The sequence below is a fragment of the Paroedura picta genome, chromosome 6 (assembly GCF_049243985.1).
Source record: "Paroedura picta isolate Pp20150507F chromosome 6, Ppicta_v3.0, whole genome shotgun sequence".
In the NCBI taxonomy this organism is placed as follows: domain Eukaryota; kingdom Metazoa; phylum Chordata; class Lepidosauria; order Squamata; family Gekkonidae; genus Paroedura; species Paroedura picta.
In genome coordinates this window covers 88,115,942-88,137,833 of record NC_135374.1, presented here as the reverse complement: position 1 = coordinate 88,137,833, position 21,892 = coordinate 88,115,942, and the positions used below count along the sequence as shown (strand labels likewise).

At 40.7% G+C, this 21,892-nt stretch overlaps 1 protein-coding gene and 1 long non-coding RNA gene across 3 annotated transcripts in view; one reads left to right on the top strand and one right to left on the bottom strand.

Moving 5' to 3' along the window:
• TBC1D8 (TBC1 domain family member 8) overlaps positions 1 to 21,892 on the top strand; it is a 41,157-nt gene that overhangs the window by 13,134 nt on the left and 6,131 nt on the right. The window contains exons 3-14 of one of the 2 annotated variants that reach the window (XM_077343533.1): positions 1,442 to 1,560; positions 3,936 to 4,164; positions 7,673 to 7,913; positions 11,359 to 11,566; positions 12,425 to 12,616; positions 15,401 to 15,565; positions 16,114 to 16,264; positions 17,106 to 17,320; positions 19,260 to 19,377; positions 19,965 to 20,250; positions 20,810 to 20,939; positions 21,101 to 21,199. In XM_077343533.1, the coding sequence (XP_077199648.1) occupies positions 1,442 to 1,560; positions 3,936 to 4,164; positions 7,673 to 7,913; positions 11,359 to 11,566; positions 12,425 to 12,616; positions 15,401 to 15,565; positions 16,114 to 16,264; positions 17,106 to 17,320; positions 19,260 to 19,377; positions 19,965 to 20,250; positions 20,810 to 20,939; positions 21,101 to 21,199 (2,153 nt within the window). Of the gene's footprint in view, positions 1 to 1,441; positions 1,561 to 3,935; positions 4,165 to 7,672; positions 7,914 to 11,358; positions 11,567 to 12,424; positions 12,617 to 15,397; positions 15,566 to 16,113; positions 16,265 to 17,105; positions 17,321 to 19,259; positions 19,378 to 19,964; positions 20,251 to 20,809; positions 20,940 to 21,100; positions 21,200 to 21,892 lie in introns of both variants that reach the window. The other variant, XM_077343532.1, reaches the window with a different exon arrangement.
• LOC143840249 (uncharacterized) lies at positions 18 to 17,129 on the bottom strand. The gene is made up of 3 exons (XR_013232082.1): positions 17,059 to 17,129; positions 3,231 to 3,340; positions 18 to 1,437 (listed from the first exon to the last, which is right to left on the bottom strand). It is a non-coding gene; the product is annotated as an uncharacterized LOC143840249 (long non-coding RNA).

The window sequence follows — 21,892 nt, the reverse complement described above, 5'->3', positions numbered from 1 at the left end:
CTCTGGGGCCTAAAGACCGCCTCTTTCCTTTAGATCAGCATTTGCTGGCAGGGGTTCATGGGAATTGTAGTCCATGGACATCTGGAGGGCCGCAGTTTGACTACCCATGCTTTAGATTCACACTTCCCCCTCACACCTGAAACCCTGTCATGTGTTTGCCCAGCATTGTCATTCAGCTTACCTTATCCTCAGCCTCTTTCCCCTCCATTTCTTTTTCCAAATAAAAATATTCACTATCTCTTCATCTGCAGCACCGTTAACACAAGTAGAAGTACTGTAACTGTGTAAACATGGTTCTTCCTTGTGGTTCCCTATCCTCCTAGAGAGTCACGGATGCTTTTCGGACTGGCATCGTACATAGCAGTTCTGCTTGATATTGTTGTTTTGCTCTCGAAATACAACTGTGGTCAGAACTTTGGGTGATTATATGAAGTCATACTTCAAAAGTGAAGGTCGTGTTAAAGCTGGTGTTTTCACTGTGTGCCTGTGTTTGACCGAGAGTTACTTTGATGGAGGATGCTTATCAGCAGCCATCATCGTAAGGCCTTCCTGTTGAGGAAATTAGATCTTGGAAAGGTTCCCTGGCAAATGGCACTTTCTGTGGGAAATCTGACAGAGGAAAGTGGAAAATATTTAGTGATATTTATCATCTCTTTTGTCTGAGGAACTGTACAGTGTCTTTAATGGTCACAGAGCTCAGGTTAGATTCTGAGATTTTCCTGATTACTATTCCTGTTTACAGCTTTCATTTGTCAGGTACAGCTGTTGGCTCCATGTATGAGGCTTGGAAAATGCTTCTTACAGTATCATAGCCAGCCTTAGTTATTACCTTTTTCACTGTAATGACAAAAATAGTCATGTTTGAGAGCTTGAAGAGGCAAGATAAAGATTGTATTTTTCGGATCTTAATAACAAAGCAAGGAGCCTGGTTTAGAGTAATGAAACCAGGTGGAAGTTAAAAGCTTAAACCTCTTCTTCCTTCCTTTCATACCCCATAGGCATAAGCCTACAGTTTGTGAAGTATTTATGTGCCTGTTTTCTGCAACAAACACAAATGATGCTGTCATGTTGCCCTCCTGTAGTAAATAACCAAGAAATGCAGATTATAAATAACTTAGGCTGGCTTTATTATAATATAGGTAAATATATAACAGTATTTTATTCTTGCTGATGAGAAGTATCACAATACAAAAAAACAAAACAGTGTACATAAAATGTAACTTTATATATGTATTTAGAAGACTTTTAATTCTTGTTTTTGAACAAAAAGTACTAAAACATAAATAGTAGAAAAGTAATTTTGATTAAATACTGCATTATCATATGTCATGTATGTGTTTTAATTCTTGGTATCATAACCTTGTTGCATCTCTTCTTTCAAATTTGACCAGTTCCCCCACAATGGTATCTTATTCCATTTGTTTTCTGTTTCTTGTCCTAGGTGCAACAGATGAGGAAATAAGTCAGCACTGGGAGTGGCTAGAACAAAATTTACTCCACACCTTGTCTGTTTTTGATAATAAAGAAGATATTGTTAGTTTTGTTAAAGGAAAAATAAAGGTATGAGAATGTTTGTTTCCAAAGTTGGTAAAGAAGGCAACATTTTTCTTTTATCTTTAAGTATATATAGAAACAAAACTATACTTTAAGTTAGCGGTCCCCAACCTTTTTAGGGTTGAGGACCGCCTCTGGTGGTGGGGATGAGCCGGCGGCCCGGGTGCCGTGCATGCGCATTAGCACCCCCGTTGGTGGAAACGTGCATGCGTGGAGCTGCTGCGCATGCACGTTTTCACCACCAGGGGTGCTAACGCGCATGCGCGTTTGTGTCCGCCGGCGTGCTGGTGGCCGCACCTGCCTCTTCCCCCCCCTCTCGCAGTAAAAAGCTAGCCGGACCGCTTCTCTCACGGCCTGGTGAGCTTCTCGCTGAGGGGGGGAGGAGAGGCAGGCGTGGTGGCCCGTTACCGAGGCCTTCACGGACTGGTAGCGGGCCGCAGACCGGGGGCTGACGACCCCTGCTTTAAGTGATAAACACTTAAACTATTTGTTCTTGCAGCTTAAGGAATTGTAGCTGTGTACTTTTGGACCTTTCCATGTTTTTGTGTTGTCTTTTCTATAATATTGGCTATGAAGTATACAGATATAGACATTCTTTATCTGTTCATGTGTCTAATTCCTCTGCTCAGTCTGAAAAAAATCGATCTCTTCATTCTCTGTTAGGCAGAACATCATATGCCTGTGAATTTATATGCACACAAAATAAAATTATTTATTTAAAATATCTCTATCCTGCCTTTTTACCCTTTAATTAGAAACTGTTTGCTACCAGAAATCCCCTTTTAAGACTTGAATGGGTATTGTTGCCCAGAAGCAAGTCTTTCACTCATAGGAGATAAATTAAATGTATTTGCCTTGTACTTGGAAATGAAGACAATAGATATCTGCAATCTTCAATTCTGTATTTAATCTGTGTTTGATATTATCTGAAGCTATTTGCATGTAATTAGAAGGGTTATTTACTTTGGATGTCTCTGTGTCCCCCCCCCCCCAAAAAAAGGTGTCAGTAATGAAGATGTGTATCATATTATTGTGTTTACTTCTGCCCTTAGTTTACAGCTTGTTGCAAGTTCTACTACCTTACAAAATTATCTCTAGGAAATTTTAGATTTATTACTTTTCAGTTTACTGACCATCTGACAGATATATCCCAAAAGGTCTAATACAGCCAGGAAAGGTGCCCAACTGTTTCCATGATCCCCTATTAGGAAGGTTTACCCCTAGTAATCACTACCTGAAGTCTCTATGGAAGTTGCTGATTACAGTGCTTTCAGCCAGGTGGACCGTTTATGCACTGGAGGTTTCATGCCAGGCTGCAGGCTGGAGTTTTAGTCATGGCAGGTGGGCCCACCTCTTCCTGCACCCACATGGGGGAGCATTTGGCCTGGTGCACCTCATCCGCCCCCGATCTGTGTTCCTGACAGGGGGGTGGGGCAGTGAAGTTCCCAGTGCATAAACGGTCATGGGGAGGCTTTTGGTGCTCCCCTCTAGTCAGTAGAGAGATGGCAAATAGTTTGTAGGTGGCTGGGTCAGCCTGGGATTTGTTTAGCCAGGAGCCTGTCTTTGACTCACCCAGCCCAATCAAGAGTGATGGCTGGGATGAAGAACTCTTGGCAGAAGGGATTATTCTCTCTTTATCTCTGTGTGTTTTGGTCCTTCATGCAACTGCTACTTACATTTTTGACTTTGCCACCAGTATGCAAGTAATGAATGGACTTTGGAGCAGTAGAACTGGCAGTGCGCTTGCATTGGGGCGGTAATGTAGGTCCGTCTTTGGGATGATAGTCTGCAAGACGAGAAGCTTGTCAGTCAAGCCACCTACAATGAATAACACCAAAGGACTTGCCAATGGGTTCTTTGTTCATCCCCCCCCCCCCCGGCTCCTCATTCAGTTATCCTTGATGAGTTTACTGTATTACTAGTTAATTGTTATTGTCACTTCATGCTGGATAATTTAGCTTTAAAAGTGCAAGGAGAAAAGAAACAAAATTTAATTTCCCGGTACATTTACTGAAATTGGGGAAACTGAATAATTTACAATTGTGAACTCTGTAACGAGACTGAGCTGTGAACCAGGAAGTACCTGGTTTGACTCTTTCCTCTGCCATGGATTTGCTAGGTGACCTTTGGCAAGTCACTTGTCAAGCAGCCTCTCTCTCCCATCAGCAATACGGGAAGAGGAACACTGGCCTGCCTTTCAGAATTTCTGTGAGGATTACAGGTTCACATATGAAATAATTCCATGTTTTATATATGATATGAGGATGGTTTGGGGTCCTTTCTAACAGTAAATATTGTAAACAGTATGATCGACATAATTAGTTGGTTGGATATGAACAGTTCACATTCTCCTGTAACATGTTAATCTGACCTTTTCTTAGGCATTAATTGCAGAAGAAACCAGCAGTAAAGTAGCTGAGCAAGAGGAAAACCCCGAGAAGTTCAGAGAAGCACTAGTGAAATTTGAGAGCAGATTTAACTTCCCTGAACCAGAGAAACTGATTACCTATTACTCATGTTGCTGCTGGAAGGGCAGAGTTCCTCGACAGGGATGGCTTTACCTGAGCATCAACCACCTCTGTTTTTATTCCTTCTTTTTGGGCAAAGAATGTAAGTATGAACAGATGTATATAACTAGTACCTGTATTTAGTTTTCATGCCACAGATTTCTCTCAATAAAGCACCAGGGATTGCTCCTAGTGTTGCTTCTAATAAAACTCCTCCTTCAACTGAATCAGTACCTGATACGGCCAGCTTCATTTGTGGCTGGCTGGCACCTTCCAATAAGACACCACACAGCTTTTCCTGATAACTTATTTATTTAGATTTATAATTCTGTCCTGTAGGCTGATGTTTAGGTGTTTACGAAGCACACTTGCAAGAGGCATTTGACTGATTGAAACAGCTCTGGATGTCCCATTTCCCCCCTCAGCATGATTCAGAGAGAGCAGAGGTTGGTGTGTGTGTCCTGACCTGGATAGCCCAGGCTAACCCAGTCTGGTCAGATCTTGGAAGATAAGGAGAGTTGGCCCTGGCTCATACCTCTAAGGAATACCTGGGTCACAATATGGAGGCAGGAAGTGGCATTTTCTACCTCTGAATGTCTCTTGCCTTGAAAATGCCAAGGGGTACCCTTAAGTTAGCTGTGACTTGATAGTAAAACAAACCAAAAGATGTGTATGTATGCATGTTCTGGTCATTCTCTTAAACAGAAAACATCTGCATTTTAATTTTTTTGCAACGAACTTCTGAGTACAAGGAAAACCTAAAAATCCAAATAAAAGAAGTTTGTATTTCTTTTCATGGTCTTAAAAAAAATATCTTGGAGATCTTTAATTTCTGCTTCAACGGGTTAGATAAAAGATTTGAAAGCTGAATAGGAAATTGCCCTCATTTTTATCCAGAGACACGTTTGTCAAGTCTCTATAACTGTGCCTTCTGAGTTTTCCATGCTTATGAAACAATACTAGCTATGGTTTGAAAGTGATGACTGTGATCCTTCTTTTATCTTATGACCATGTACAAACTGGCAACAAAGGATTCATTCTACTGGCTTCTTAGACTGAAGGATATTACTTAATATCATAGATCAAGCCTTGTGACTACAGGAAATCATGTGGCTGCATAGTTATTGTCATCTTGATTAACTCTGCTGGGAGAAAGAAGTACATCAGTGGTTGCTTGTATAAGTACAGAAATGCTTTGTAGATGCTTTAGTTTAATTAAATCTCCTAATATAGATTGTTGTATATTGTTGAGGTGCAAGCTCTTAACCGTGCCTCATTTATAATAGCTGTTATCAGACTTACCCTGCAGCTTTGTGGGTGCCCCCTCCCACGACAATTCCAAAATTGACCTGTTCCAAAAGAAGAAGAGTTGGTTCTTATATGCAGATTTCTCTACCCGAAGGAGTCCCAAAGCAGCTTACGATCGCATTCCCTTTCCTCTTTCCACAACAGACACCCTGTGAGGTAGGTAAGGCTGAGAGAGCCCTGATATTACTGCTTGGGCAGAATAGCTTTATCAGTGCTGTGGTGAGCCCAAGGTCACCCAGCTGGCTGCATGTGGAGGAGGAGTGAGGAGTCAAACCCTGCTCGCCATATTAGAAGTCCACACTCCTAACCACTACACGAAGCTGGCTCATTCAGTCCTTTCAAGTTAGTCACAAAACACACTTTAGAAGCCATTGCTGGGTGGAGATGAGGCCGTTCCTAGTTGGAAATAGCCTGGGCCTTAATCTAAGATTGTCTTGGACAGAACAGTATATGGAACTGGGCTGAGAGAGACAGGCAGTGTGTCTACTTCTTTGGAAAGGCAGTGTGTCTACTTCCCACCACACATGTAACCTTGGTAAGACCAGAATATTGGAATAGGCTGTTCTGGGCTTGCATTACTTCTGCAGAGACTGGGGATGGGTGTTCTGTGGGTCAGTGGCAGAATATCTCGGCATGCAGGAAGTTTCAGTTCAATCCCCAGCACCTCCCACTGAAAGGAGCAGGTTGTAAGTGATGTTAAAGACCTCCATCTGAGACCCTGGAGTGCCACAGCTTGTCTCGAGTGGACTATACTGACCGTGATAGACAATGTTGGATTCAAGTGCACAATAAGAATATCTAAACACTTTTTAGAAGGCAGGAGCTGTCTTAAATATTAAGTCACTATCCTTACAGAGTTTGACTTCATCTATAATAGCTCTTCCACTATAACTGATTCTTCTGCTCTAGCTGCAACATCATCAAAGGCTCAAAAGCATTTCCAACAGTAGTTAGCATTTTAAGCTCATTAGAAAATGTAAATTTGAACATTATTATGTATTTTTATTCTTGCATCCCCTATTCACACTAAGGAATTCAGGGTAGCATACGTGGACCGCTCTACCATCTTTTCCTTACCAACAAGGTAGCTTAGACACAGAGAATGCTTAGCGTAAGGCCACAAAATGAGCTTCATAGCAGCATTCGCTGCATGTTCAGTTGCCATTAACATTGTTTATTGCATTGATCCTGAAGTGTGCTTTGGCTGATTCCACAGGGAGATTTCCCCCACATGAAAAGCAGGAAGCCTTTTCTGGAAGGGGAATGCCCACATGGCATTGTTGGGACATCCCCACATTTTTCTCAGGTTTGAAAGAGGCATATTTGGAGTGGCTGTGGAAGAGCAATACATGTTGACATTTCTTCCACTGCCACTTCAGGGAAAGGATCAGAACAAAGCCTTGTTCTCAAAAAGGTCTGAGGCAGCTTTTTAGCCCTTTGAGGGTTCTTTTCTTCTTTTCTCTGTGATTGTACTGAGACGTATCCATGACCCAGTAGCTTCCCTTTCCACACCCAAGTTCTGTACAGCATGGTAGGGAAAGATGTTCCTATCTCCAGGCATTACTGTTGTACCTACACTTTGCACAGACACAGTGGAAGTAAAAGTGAAAGCAGCAGCAGCAGCAGCAGCAGCAGCAAGAATTACAGGAATGGGGTGGTAGCAGATATAATTCCTACTGTTGTCTGTGCTGTGTTTTTCTGCCTGTGACTAGAAGCAGCCTATGACAATCACCCTATCTGCATTTATTTTGTCCTCAAGTGTACAACAAGTATATGCACTATAGAAATCAAACTGTCCTCAACCAGAGCCGTTGTGTTTTTGGCCCTGGCCTGGTGGAACACTCTGCCAAGCGAGATCAAAGCCCTGAGGGGGACCTTCGGCAGTTCCTCCAGGCCTGGGGTTGAGGCCAGAAGTTATGTCTACACTGTTGGCCTCTCTGTCTGACCCCACCAGGCTGAAAACCAGTAATGTAGTTCAGAATGATTCCCTCCTCCTGTGGCCATGAGAGAAAGCACCACGGCCAGTTTTAGTATTTAATATTTTAATGTTTTAAGATTAATGTAATATTTGTTATTTAATTGTTATTGATCTTAAATCGTGTAACAGGGATGCTATGTGTTATGGAATGTTGTAATTCCCAAAACAGGGCGGAATATAAATCCCAAAATAAATATTTAGGTGTGTCCCACTGAATTCAGTAGGACATACTTCCAAATAAACATTCAGAGGAATGTGTGCGATGTATTAGGAATTTTGATGTCTGTGTACTTGAACAGATCTTTTTGTCTTTCTGTAACGGCAGTAAAACTTAGAATTCCCTGGGTTGATGTTCAGAAGCTGGAAAGAACCTCCAACATCTTTATGACTGACATTATTCGCATTACCACTCAGTGTAAAGAACGTGATTTTTCCACGTTCCTTAATATTGATGAGGCATTCAGGATAATGGAACAGCTGGCCGATGTAACTCTCCGAAGATTACTGGATAATGAGATCTTTGAACTGGATCCAGGTCTGCAAGATCCTGCTCAGATTACCAAGAGGTACATTGTGAAATAGTATTTATTGAAGGGCAGATAAGTAGCTTTTACAATTTTTATACAGTCCGCCCTTTGCCTCATTGCATTGACTAAATCTAAATAAAGAACAAACATATCTGGGAAAAGGCAGTGAACAAAAGTAATAATAGCTTTTGAATGAGTTCTGTGGCCTTTGTACTAATACATTCAAAATAAATATTTAGGATTTTTCAGTTAATGATCTTTCAAAATGATCTTTCCACAAGATCTGTACTATCATGTTGTACATCTACATGTTTTATGTTTTTGAAGAAACAGCATTTTTCTTTCTGTTGTTGATTATCATGCCTTACTGAGTGATTTTCCCAGTCTTCAAGCACAGCTGAATGGAAACTATCTAATTTTGTGTGTTACCTTTGGGTCATAATATTTTTTGTATTGATTAAGTGTATGCAGTAGGTTGCTTCTGTTTTACTTGTGGCCAAATGTAACTTGTCTACCTCCCTTAGCAAGTGTATTGCTGAATGTGATTTAAACTTGGATCCAAGGCAGTTTTTCCATATTTAGTTCTACAGAGGCCTGTTTAACTGACACAGCAGTTGACTCTGCCTAATTCCTGGACTCATTGAAGTTTAAAGGTTTCTGCTATTGTGATTACTACCTTTGACTTAGGCCTAATTCTGTTGAGGTGGACTGTAGTATGGTAGACTTCAGAAGGCTATTCCATTAAAGAAAATCCTTGTGGTAAAACTCTTATTGGATTTAAAATAGGCTGCCAAGAAGCAGCCACTCAGAGCCAAAACAGTTCCATGCTGGTGGTGTTTGCTCTTTTAAAAACCTTATTTGGATCAGCACTGTGGCATACAAGGTAGGGTTTTGTAAAGCCTTCAGCCCACTACACTGTTTTCTGAACCTGAAATGACCCTGGGGAATTGCTGCTTGTCCTGTTGGGCTAAATTTATACATGCCTGCATATTTAGCTATATGTGGCAAATGGCTGTATACTAGGGTCATTTCAGGTTGGGAAAAATGGTACGGGGTAAGGTGTATACCATGGTCCCAATAGACAGTGGGGGAAGTAATTGCTACCTTTCATCCTGGATAGTTGTACAGTTTCCCCATTAGTACATTTTGTACTGAAACATTTAAAAGGTGTATCCTGATTCAGTTCAGTCATAATAGCTAATCATGACCTGTGTTGTTAGTTATCTTTTGATATAAAAATGGAATCACTAATAGAATGCCTCCATCTTTTCCACTGTTTGCTTCAATTAAAGTAAGAGGCCAAGGCCCTCCATTACCATCTAGTGGGGGCCCCCCTGGCCGAACCCCCATTGTCTTCCATTTTGCTCCTGGCCGCAATTTAATCTGCCAGGCTATGAGTGCTAGAGATAGATGTTTGACTCTGTGTTAATGTATTTAAAAATTAATAGATGGATATTTGCTTTCTATGCAAAATCTTGTTGAAAAGGTGGATTTATACACATGAAATTGCCTTAAACTGAGACCATTGCTCCATCAAAGTCAGTATTGTCTATTCATCCATCAAGGTCTTCTGATTGAGATCTTCCTTATCTCCTACTATCCCTTTTTAAAACCAAAGATGCTGGGGATTGAACCTGCATGCTAAGCAGTTGCTCTGTAACTGATGTAGGGTCTCTTTTAAATTATCCGTCTTGTATTTTGAAGGAGCTGTAAAATCTTATTTCTGCTAAGCAGGATTTCTACTAAGCACTACAATATAAATTGTTCATCATAGAACTTAAAAACCTCTTAAAAGAATAGGGAAATATTTTACATTTCTTTTTTCAAATAAATGTGTTGGAAGCCACTCCTTGCATTCTTGAGCCCATACTTTGAATTCTTCAGTGAAAGAGGGGGAAGCGGCTTGACCTTGAAGCATTTGAAGAAAGAAGAAACAAATCATACGTTAAATAATTCCAGTGTTTTACTAATTTAATTAATATGTGTTAGATTTGTTAAAGGAGAGAAGATTAGTTTTTTAAATCTTTGTGTTCTTGATTTAAGTGGTAGGAGCAAGAGATCCGTGTGATCAGAATATCTGAAATTCTTATGGTTAAAACCAAATTGGTCCCAGTGTGTCCTACTATCTCAATTGCAGTGCCCAGCTAGCATCTGTCAGAAATGTGCAAAATATATAACATTATCCCACTAACATTGATCTTCACAGCCAGAGATAACTATAGATCAGAAAAATAGTTTTGTGATATTTCCTAAAGGAACAGAGAACATGATGTCACCTATATTCTCAATTATCTTCAGTTACCCAGAGTAAAAACATCTTTACTCTGGGACAAAAATTTCCAGGTTCAGTTATTCCTTTTTGTCTTTCCTCTATTCAATGTAATTATTTCAGTGTATTTTTTCACAAAAGCTACAGCATAAGAATTAAGTGTTAATCTGTTAGTACATTAAAAGAATGAGCTGGATACAGTGTTCCTTTGTTGCTTACAGAAGAGCACTGTCATCAGTGGAGGAGGTATTTATTTATTTATTTATTTATTTATTTATTTATTTATTTATTTATTATATTTATATACGCCCTCCCCAAGGGCTCAGGGCGGTTTACAGAAAACAGGAAAGGATACAATTAACCATATTTATTTGTTTAGATATGTTTATAGTTTTATTTTGTTGATTCACTCCTGATAATTCATTGCTGCAGACCGACTTAAAAGGCCTATTGGGGTTTCTGGGAGGAGGTGCATCACTGGGGGACTGCAGAGCAGGGAGGAATTCAAGTTTTGTTCTGGGAGTGAAGTTCTGCTTAGAGAAGCAGGTGTGTCCTGGAATTACAACTCATCTCCAGACTATAGAGATCAGTTCCCTGGAGAAAATAGATGCTTTGGTGGGTAGACTCTATGGCACTGTACCCCACTGAGGTCTCTGGCCTTTCCAGGCTCCATCCCCAAATCTCTAGAAGTTTCCAAAACTCCCTGCTGATGTCTAGGAGGGAAGATGACACCTGACATCAGTCATTCTCTTCCCAAAGACAATTCTCGATATGGGTTGGAACAGATAATATGGGTAAACTGCAATAGGAGGGGCGTTTAGTGAAAATTGCCCCCATCTATCTGCTGAAATCCTCCATGGAGTCTGATCCATTGTTTATTGGCATCCAAAATGGTAGTGATGATAATGGCTAATCAGCGATTTGTATTTAAAGGTATTATTTTATTATTTAGTTTGCAAAATTTCTACCTCACCTTTATGCCCTCACTAGAACTAGAGCCCGTTTTTTACAGGGATAAAATGGGTGCTAGGCAACTCTGGCCGGGGAAGCCTTCACAGGACAGTCATCTATGAGTAGATCGTGTCATCTTAAATACCTTGACAAACACTTAGTAACACGGTTTTATTTTCAACTGCTTTGGAAAAAAAATTCAATCTGATGTCAGTTTTCGCCTTGAAACAAAATTATATTGACTCCATTGTTCTCTGTTTAAAGAGATCTTGAAGCCAGAGCACAGAATGAGTACTTCAGAGCCTTCTTCAGGCTGCCAAAGAAGGAGAGGCTGCAGGAATTTCTAGACTGTTCTCTCTGGACACCCTTTAGCCGCTGCCATACGGCTGGAAGGATGTACACCTCCGACAGCTATGTTTGTTTTGCAAGTAAAGAAGATGGGTGCTGTAATGTTCTTATTCCACTATTAGAGGTTAGAGTCTTTTTTGTACTTTACTGTTAATTGTCTGTTTTTTTAAATACATAATTCTTATGAAAATAAACTGTTTTGGGAAAAAGTCTCTTAAGCAGAAGAGTGTCTGTTTATTGCAAGCCATTAGCCAGTATTAATATGTTTCAAATAATGGGGAGCATTAATGTGATATTTAACTCCTAGATCAGAGTATGCATGTTGGAGTAAGTGCTGTGTCTGCATTGAAGAATAAACATTAGTATACTAATCTATAAAATACAAGGTAATATGAAAATACTGTAGGAATACAATTGTCCCTGGCAGCCAGTGTGGTGTAGAGTTTTAGAGTATTGGACTAGGATATAGAATACCCAGTTTGAATCCCTGCTGTGCCATGGAGCTTGCTGGTTGACTTTGGGTCAACTATCAGCATAATCTTCCTCACCGCGTTGTCAGAATAAAATGAAGGACAATGATATAAGCTGCTTTGAGTTCCCATTGGTAAATAAGTAAATAAATCAACAGCCTTTTGCCATTCTTCCTGTTCTTCTGGTGGACTGTTACTGGAGATATAGAAATTGTGAAACATGATTACAAACAAATAACTTGGTGATTACAATGTTTCTTGACTCCTTAGCACCAAATACAAGGATTCAACCTGGAGTACATAATGGTTGTTGTCATAACGGCTGTTGCTGAGCTGCCTGAAGAGAAACAGATGTGTAAAACCTGTACATCTCACTCATTAACTGTGCATGCAGGTGTATATGCTGCTTTTGATGAATCTGTTACCGTGTTTTGTGTTTTATGATTCTGATCTACCAGGAAGTCTTTGTGAATCTAATGCATAAATACATTTTGTACATTTTCTTTAAACAGGTGGTTACCATTGAGAAGATGGAGGATACCAGCCTGCTTCCAAATCCCATCATTATTAGCATAAAAAGCAAGACAGCGTTTCAGTTCATTGAGCTGCAGGACAGGGATACCTTGGTGGGGAATCTGCTTCGGAGATTGAAACAAGTAAAGGCTAGCAATGCAGCACTCCATAACAGCAAAGACAGAGATATGGTATTAAACATTTGATGTGCTTTGATGATACACTGAGTTTATTTAATTGTGTTAAAAGGAAGTATATATTTTTATAGTTTGCCTATACTGACTTTTCAGGAAACCTAAAATCTCTCTTCCCAGATATGAAATTTACAAAGAAAAGCAGACAATAGAGATTTGAAATGCCACTTTGTTCCCCATAGTCTTGTTAGTAAAAGGCTGAAAAGATGGTCAACATCCTTTGTCGGTTTCTCACTAGAACAAAGAATATCATGTCCTCTAATGGGATCAGAATCTCATACAGCTGGAAGAGACTGCAAAGGGCCATCCAGTCCAGCCCCACCACCTTCTTGAGGACTTAAAATAATACGTTCCTGGCAGGTGTTCATCCAATCTCCTCCTAAAAACTTTTAACAAAGGAGATTCCATCACCTTCCAAGGAAGCATATTCCATCTACAAACACCCTTCACTGTCAGAAAATGCTTTCTAATATTTAAATGGAACCTCCTTTCCTATAATTTGAATTCTTTCCCTCTAGTCTTCGTCTTTAAAGCTGCAGTAAACAAGTTGGCTCCCCTTCCATCTTAGCTGCCCTTCTCTGAACATGTCCCAACTTGTCAATATCCTTCTTGAACTGTGGCACCCAGAACTGGACACAGCATTCCAAATGAGGTCTGTCCAAGGCGGAATAGAGTGGTGCTATAACTTCCCTTGCTCTAGGTTCTATGCTCCTAGCAATCCAGCCCAATATTGCATTAGCCTTCTTAGCTGCCGTATCGCACTGCTGGCTCATATTCAACTTATTGATCACCAGAACCCCTAAGTCAAGCCAGTTATCCCCTGTCTTATATTTATGCATCACATTTTTATTATACTTTAGGCTTCTCCCTATTAAAAGACATTTTGTTGGCTGTGGCCCACTTTTCCAATCTATCCAGATCTCCTTGAATAGTAGTTCTTTGCTCTGGGATATGAGCCACCTCACCCAATTTAGTGTCATCTGTAAATCTGATCAATGTACCCTCTATCGTCTTATCCAGATCACTGATGTAAATATTAAGCATTTTACTAAATGTTAAGCAATACTGGACTCAGCACAGAACCCTGCGTTATGTCACTTGGTCACCTCTCTCCAAGATGAAGTAATGATGAGCACCATTTGGGTTCTGCCAACCAACCAATATCAAGACATTTATTTGTAGTCATTTAGACCAGTATAACCATTGTCACTACAAGTTCCTGACAGTTAGAGCAGTTTCTCAGTGGAACAGGCTTCCTCGGGAGGTGGTGGGTTCTCCATCTTTAGAGATTTTTAAACAGAGGCTGGATAGCCATCTGACAGAGAGTCTGATTCTATGAAGGCTTAAGGGGTTGGCAGGTTACAGTGGATGAGCGATAGGGTTGTGAGTGTCCTGCATAGTGCAGGGGGTTGGACTAGATGGTCCATGAGGTCCCTTCCAACTCTATTATTCTATGATTCTAAGTAAAAAGAGACTTAAGTTCAAAATGCACCACGTATAGTATAAATGTACGGTTGAAAATGATCCAAGAAGTGTGCCAATAAAATAATAAAAAATTTTAAAAAAGTAAAAACATTTAAAAACATTTTAAAAAAATTAAACGGTTTTAAAAAAGATTTAAGATTCCGCTGAATTTAAAATAGTGGTGGACATCTAAAACCTTGTATAAAATAGGAATGCTTATTGACCTTTAAAAGGTACTGCATATCTCAATGGTGGTGGCACAGAATTTGGCAATGTAAACAGTTGTGTGGCTTTCCCCATCATTTAGCAGCATCTTTATCTTTTCCCTTGATGACAGTCCTGAATAGCCAATATCAAATCCATTTGATTGTGACCTTATGCATCCCAGTTTTTACTAACTTTCTCACAGGAATATCATGGGGAACCTTACTAAAATCAAGATATACTATATCTACCTCATTTCCTGCATTTACTAAACCGGTCACTCTTTTCTCTGTCAGAGGATATTTTGTGGAACTATCGAGTTATATTGATCTAAAATTACAGTAAGGATTATCCTTGTATAATGGGAACCTGCAGTTTGAATATTAGTTCAGTATCTAAATTTTTGTTAAAATCAGAAATTGCAGTGTACAGACATCCAAGATCTTCCCCAAAGGAGAAAGTCAAGCTGTTGCTTCAAGACGAAGACAGGCAAATAACTCTGCACAGCTAAATTTTGCACTGCCCCCATGAAATTGCGTACTATGTATGTGGATCAGAAAATTTCTCTCTGATCCAGCTTCAGAAGTACAAAGAGCCAATTGTCACTGGCAACTTAAACTGTCTTAAATATTCTAACATCTTAAAGTTTTTATGTCGCCAGATCTTTTTAAAAAATTTATAATACCATTACTGTTTTTTCTCTTTTAAAATTTTCTTAGTTTTTAATTGCATGTATTTGAATTTTGGTCTAATGACTGTAAATAAATATTGATTGAGTGACATCCTGGAAGATAGCAAGGCAATCTAGAATTACAGGAATTCATTACCTTTTACTGCTTGGTGGCAATATGTGTTGGAGACAATTGTTGGAATATTTTGTGCGTTATAGTTTGCTTTCAGTAAGTGAGAGAGCTGGGAAAATTATAATCTGCTGGTGAGTTATTTCAGTATTTAGTTGGAGTTATTGTATCGCAGGGGTAGTCAAACTGCGGCCCTCCATGGGAATTGTAGTCCATGGACATCTGGAGGGCCGCAGTTTGACTACCCCTTATCTAGAATGTTCAGCACAGTTTACAAGTTGATCTGAAAAACCTTTCTTTGCTCTTGTAGCAGAATTCTCATTCAACATGTGCTGATTATCAGTTTGGGAAATTGGGTGAAGTACTTCCTCAAAGCAATGGGGATGAAAACGATAAAAATGGCAGACACCTCCTGAATGCAGAAGCTCTGAGTTCAACATTTCATCATTCTGGAATAGATGGACTAGACTTTCGGATGGTATGTAAAATAGCTCCATTGCTGGGGAGAACATTTATAAAAGTACCTGATTCATAGATTGACATGCTGTTAATGTGAGGCTTGAACAGTAAAGGGATTAAGATATTGGTATCCTGGTGGCTGAGAGGAGATTGCGGCAGCTGCCTTTGGCGCCGAAGAATGTCCGATTTTCAAACGCTGGCAGGGGCTCATGGGAATTGTAGTCCATGGACATCTGGAGGACCACAGGTTGACTATCCCTGGGCTAGAGTGACATAGAGAGAAGCATTAAATATAGAGGGGTCCGTATTTGAATTGGAGACTGAGGAATACCAGGGACATAACAGGGAGGCAAGGAATGGCAAACCATCTCTGAACATCTCTTGCCTTGACAAACCCTATAGGGTCAGCTGTGGCTTGATGGCCAAAAAAGAGAAGTGTGCTCTATGGCTTGTTTTTATTTGCTTACTTTTTAAAATCAATAAATCGCTTTCTTTGAGTAGGAGGATATTGCTTTACATTATGAGTAACATGCAAGACAGCTTTAACATGTATATCTTGGCTTTCAGTCCAGGGAGCAAATCAAGGAGAGCCTATGGAATGACCATTTTTCTGAGTTTGGCAGAACAGTCTGCATGTTTAGAACAGAGAAAATCAGGAAACTTGTTGCTATGGGAATCCCAGAATCATTAAGGGGCAAACTATGGCTTCTTTTCTCAGGTAAGCACTTTGTAATTTGGCATTTCCTCATCAGACTTGGCCAGTAGTCAACTATGGCACAAAGCCAGTACAGTAGGTGGCGTTCTCTTTGGTGCCTTGCACTTTGATAGGAGAAAGGGATGAGGAAGATGTACAATCGAATTCCATGTTCTGGGAATGAAAAGGAAGTTCTTACTATGAAAAGCACAAAAGGCAGAAAAACATCCCCTTCTGTTCCATGCTGCAGTTGAATAATACATTTTTCAGCATATCTATTCAAAACAATGTAATAGCAATTTTATTAGAGTGCATAAATAATTTTTATGGATTATTTATCTATTTATTATACAGGAATAATGTCTTGTAAGTTGACAAACATTGCTGAGATGTACTTGGCTCAAAAACTGAAATGAGAAATGTTCCTATTGCTTCTTTTGTTGCAAAGTTGTAAACATGACTGATATTCTACCAGAGATCATTATTTTTGATATGTAGAATTTAGATATTTAGCACTCATGTCGTTAATTTCTTCTATCTGAATTTTGTTTTAGGACAGAGAATTCAAGTAGGCCTGTCCATAAATAAATTATTAAATTAAATCATTAAATTAAATATGTTACACAAAGCTTACTACCAGATGGCTTAACTGATGTCTTAGGTTTTTTCAAGCCCATGCTTCCTTTTCTGGAGAATACTATATTTTAGAAAAATGCTGTTGAATGTTCCTGAATTTTTGTTAGGTTGCATAAGTGTTGCAGATCATCCTTGCATAGACTTTTTTTCCTTACAAAACAGGCACATTTTGTTTAACATACTTGATTTCTGTCCTAATCTTCTATTTTGCATTTCCTTCTGCCTTTAGATGCTATGACTGATTTGCATTCTAATCCTGGTTATTATGAAAACTTAGTAGAGGTGTCCATGGGCATGTGTTGCATAGCAACAGAGGAAATAGAACGTGACTTGCATCGCTCATTACCTGAGCACCCGGCCTTCCAGAATGAAACAGGCATAGCTGCTCTGAGGAGAGTCTTGACAGCTTATGCACACAGAAATCCCAAAATTGGTTATTGCCAGGTAAAAATCTGTAAGGCCATCAAAAAGTAGATGAAGCTCCCTTGGACCTCCTATGGTTTGTGAAGGGGGTGGGGTCAGGGTGGGTGGTGGATCTCTTCTCTGCCAAGAATATCAGTACATTAAGACGCCTTATACTATTTCTTAGTCTATTCCTGTAATGTTGAGCCTGATTAGCGTGGGTTCTCCAAGCCCTGAAATCCTTCAAACGGATGTCTAAAATCCTTTAAACGGATGTGTGCGTTCACACTTTCAAAGTGCATCTGTCAAATGTGTTGGAAGGAAGATATCCCTTATGTCTGTGCATTCAGCTGAAGAACTGAACAAAGCCCTACTTAGGTATTATAATGTAACCTCTTGTGTACGATTGGAAAGGCAGCAAAAGGCTAGCTATCCATGTAGGTCTTTCAGCAGGAAGCATAGAAATTTGAAGCGAAGGTACAAACAGATCCCAGCTCTTGTGCTCTGCTTACAGATTCTGAATGTGTAAATGAGTTATAAAAGGCCTCAGGTAGCACACCTACAACTGACCCTGGGGCTAAAGAGAGCCGTGTAAGTCAGTAGTGTGTACTTGGCAGCTTGAAGAGAGGCACCTATGCAGCATCCAAAAGAATCACACACGGGGACTGCCCTGCACACCATCCCGCCAAACACACACACACACACACACACACACAGTGATATAAGATACAACCATTAATATTAAAGAAATGGTGAACCCTCAAGGACTTGTGAGGGCATCTCAGTTTCCCTCCTCCATTTATTTCCTCTTTCTTACCAGAAATCCCCAATAGCCTCTCCTCTTTTCCTGCTTCCTTTTCCCCCTCGCACCCATTAGTCAGTGTACCTTTAGCCATCCCCCATCTTCCACTCACTCTCCTTCCCTCTCCCTGGCAGCCTCCACCTGAGAAAACTGTGGCCCAGTTGTCTTGTTGGGAGCCTGCAAGGACTTGTTGAAGGCACTTCGCTTTCTCCTATGTCCCCCTTCCATTTCCTTTTTCTTTGCTCCCAATGTCCCTTATCTCCTCATTTTTACCTGCTTCTCCTTCTCCTTCTCATCCACCAGTTTTAATTATTATTTATTTAGCCAGCATGGTGCAATGGATGAGAGTGGTGGCCTCTAATCTAGAGGGTTTGATTCTTCACTCATCCACATGCAGCCAAGCTAGGTGACCTTGGGCCAATCACAGTTCCTTCAGAGCTCTCTCAGCCCCACCTACCTGACAGGGTGTCTGTTGTAAGGCGAGGAAGGGTAGGCGATTTTAAGCCACTTTGAGACACCTTCAGGTAGTAAAAAGCGGGGTACAAAAACCTGGCTCTTCTTTATACCCCATCTTTATCCGCAATGGAGACCTAAAGCAGCTTAATTTGTTCTGCTCCCCCCTATTTTATCTTCACAGCTACTTGGTGAGACAGGCTAGGCTGAGGGAGAATGTTTGAGTGGCAGACTAGGATCTGGGAGGCCTAGGTTCAATTCTCATGCAGCTGTGGAAACTCACTTGGTGACAGGAGAAGGTTATACATTCTCACTCAGCCTAATCTATACTGATGAACTTTAGCAAGCAGGTGGCCTTGGAGGGCTTACCAATGTAGCCTTTTAAAAATGTAGCCAATGTAGTCTGCAGTACACAGTTTATCATTATTTATTAATTGGATTTATCGCCCACAGCTCTCAAAAATCGGCTCACGGCGAATCACACAAAAGGGAAATCATACAATAAAATCCAATAAAACCCCATTAAAACCCCAATTACTACAATGCACAAAAAATCTTGACAGATGGCAAAAATAAATTCAGTAGTCCCTTTAATTTTAAGGAGTACTCACTTTTTAAACCATCCCTGGATCTGATAATGCTTTAGTCTTTTTAAAAACCTTTCAAGCTTTTCTTTGGAGAGAGATGTTATTGCAACTAAGTTTTTCTTCTTTGACCTCTTAACAGTCCATGAATATATTAACTTCTGTTTTGTTGCTGTATGCCAAAGAGGAGGAAGCTTTTTGGCTGTTGGTTGCTGTATGCGAGAGGATGCTTCCAGATTATTTTAACCACAGGGTGATAGGTGAGAGTCCCCTCGCCCTTCTTCTTCAGTCTCTTGTCTTGTCTCTTTGTTCTGGGAACCAGTGATACGTAGACTGCATATTCCCATTGAAATGAGTTCAGTAACAGCTCTGTTCTATGAGAAACATTGTTTTGTTAGAAGTCTTTATATGGATGTCTCAATTCTTTATACTGGGCAATAAAAGAGCTGTTACTTTGCTTATTTTACATTGTTGATAGGCTGGTGCATTATATGTGCAGATCCAAAAGGAAATATGCAGAGCTTTATTGGATTGTTAAATAAAGTGGAAAGGAGAGATTTATGCAGTCGTTTCCCCTACTACTTTGTTTTCTTGTGCTTTTTTAGATTAAGGACTTTGTGATTTCATAGTAACTCCTCAAAGTGTGCTGTGCCTGCATTTTCCCCTTTACAGCGTGCAAAAGGCACTGCCATGTAGACAACATCGTGAAATGACCATTAAGAGGAGTGAAGTTTTGAACTGATAGACTAAACTATTGTTAACAGGGCAGGCTGCCTTGGTTTTTGTGGTATGAATTACCTTTCGTTTCATTTCAGCTTTGGCTAACATGACCTGCTGTGGTTTACAGGTGCTCAGGTGGATCAGTCTGTGTTTGAAGAGCTGATAAAAGAGCAGCTTCCAGAATTAGCTGAACATATGAAAGACCTCTCCACATTGGCTTCTGTGTCCCTGTCATGGTTCCTCACTCTCTTTCTCAGCATCATGCCCTTGGAAAGTGCTGTGAATGTCGTGGACTGCTTCTTCTTTGATGGGATCAAAGCCATTTTCCAGTTTGGCTTGGCTATTCTGGAGGCCAACGCCGTGGAACTGTGTAACAGCAAGGATGATGGGCATGCCTTGATGATCCTTAGCAGGTATTGTCCTGACTCTGGTTGTACTAACTGAGCTACTGCAGAACAGAAATGAATTGACAGCTTATTAAATAACAGTGAGGATAACATGAAACTGGATATGAATGTGGCACTCCTCAACATCAGCACAAAATAGTACTGTTTCCAAAAGTCCAAATCGATAAGCATTCCACGTGTGCTGCTGTTTTCTTTTCTAAAGCCTAGAGAGGGGTCATACATCAGTCTTAGTCTCTGTATGGAACAGGCTCAATGAGATGTATTCTAAAACCCCAAATGTTACAATTAGCATTCTTTAAGAAAGCCAGAACACTTTGCCAGTGCTCTGAACTGCAATGTGTTGTCTTGTTCCCAATAACTGGCTTCTACCATTGGAAGGCCACTTCCATTACTGGGATGCTTCCCGCCAGTTTCCTCCTCCTCACAATGTAACCAGGCATGTTCCTGAGTGAACCTTGGGAGTTAATTTCAGGGAGTACAATGAGCCATAGCAGAAGGCGAAGGCTGTGAAATGTTGCTTTAGTTGGACACAAGGCATTAGATTCATATGAAATGCTCTTTCCAGGTTTTTAGACCATGTCAAGAATGAGGAAAGTCCTCTGCCACTGATTGGGAATCAGCATGCCTTTTTCAGTGATGACCTGGAACCCTGTCCCGTAACTGAAATAACAGACCTAATTCGGGATTCTTATGAGGTGAATATTAAAGAAACAAATTATCGTTCCTTCAAAACTTTGGAGTTTTCCTGTTTAAGTTTAAGCACATAGAATGCATCTTACATCTTATATTTGAGTGTCTACATTGCAGCAAGAATGTGTCTTTCAGTCTAAAGTAAATATTTCTTCCTGAATTTTAGAAATTTGGCGACCGTTCTGTGGAACAGATTGAGCACATGCGCTACAGACACAGGATTCGTGTCCTGCAGAATCACGAAGAAACCACCAAACAAAACGTGGTGAGAATTCTCAGAATCCAAAATCTGTCTTTCAGACCAGCGGTCCCCAACCTTTCTGTGGTCAGGGACCGCCACCAGGGGGTGAGGGGAGAGCTGACAGCCCGGGAGCTGCAGCTGCACGCGAACGCCCATGTGCAGTTGCCACGCATGCGTGTTTTCGCCACCAGGGGCGCAAACACACATGCGCAGCAGCTTCGCGCATGCGCATTTGCGTTGCTGGCGTGCCGCTGGCTGCGCCTGCCTCTTCCCCTCCCTCTCACAGCGAGAAGCTAGCCAGGCCTGGCAAGCTTCTTGCTGCGGGGGGGAGGTAGGTGCGGCTGCCGGCGGCCCGATACCAGGCCGCAGTCCAGGGGTTAATAACCCCCATTTTAGACCATGCTATATGGTCTATATAAAGGCTGCCTTCCCTGGTGCTCGTCAGTTGAAACATGATGGCTTTGCATAGCCTGAATGGAACCTTGCGGCAACACAGGGAGCCCTCCTCTGGAGGAAGCACCTCGACGGTCAAGAGGGAGATTCTGCCCTTGCCATGTGATCGCAGAAAGGTGGGGTACAAATATATTGTAAATAAAAACAAACAGTAAGGTACAGTGCTCTTGCACAGTCAGGCCAGATCCAATCCATAAAGATCTAACCCAACAATTAACTTTTGTGGAAAGAGAACAGAATCAGCTGAAGTTTATTTATTTAAGG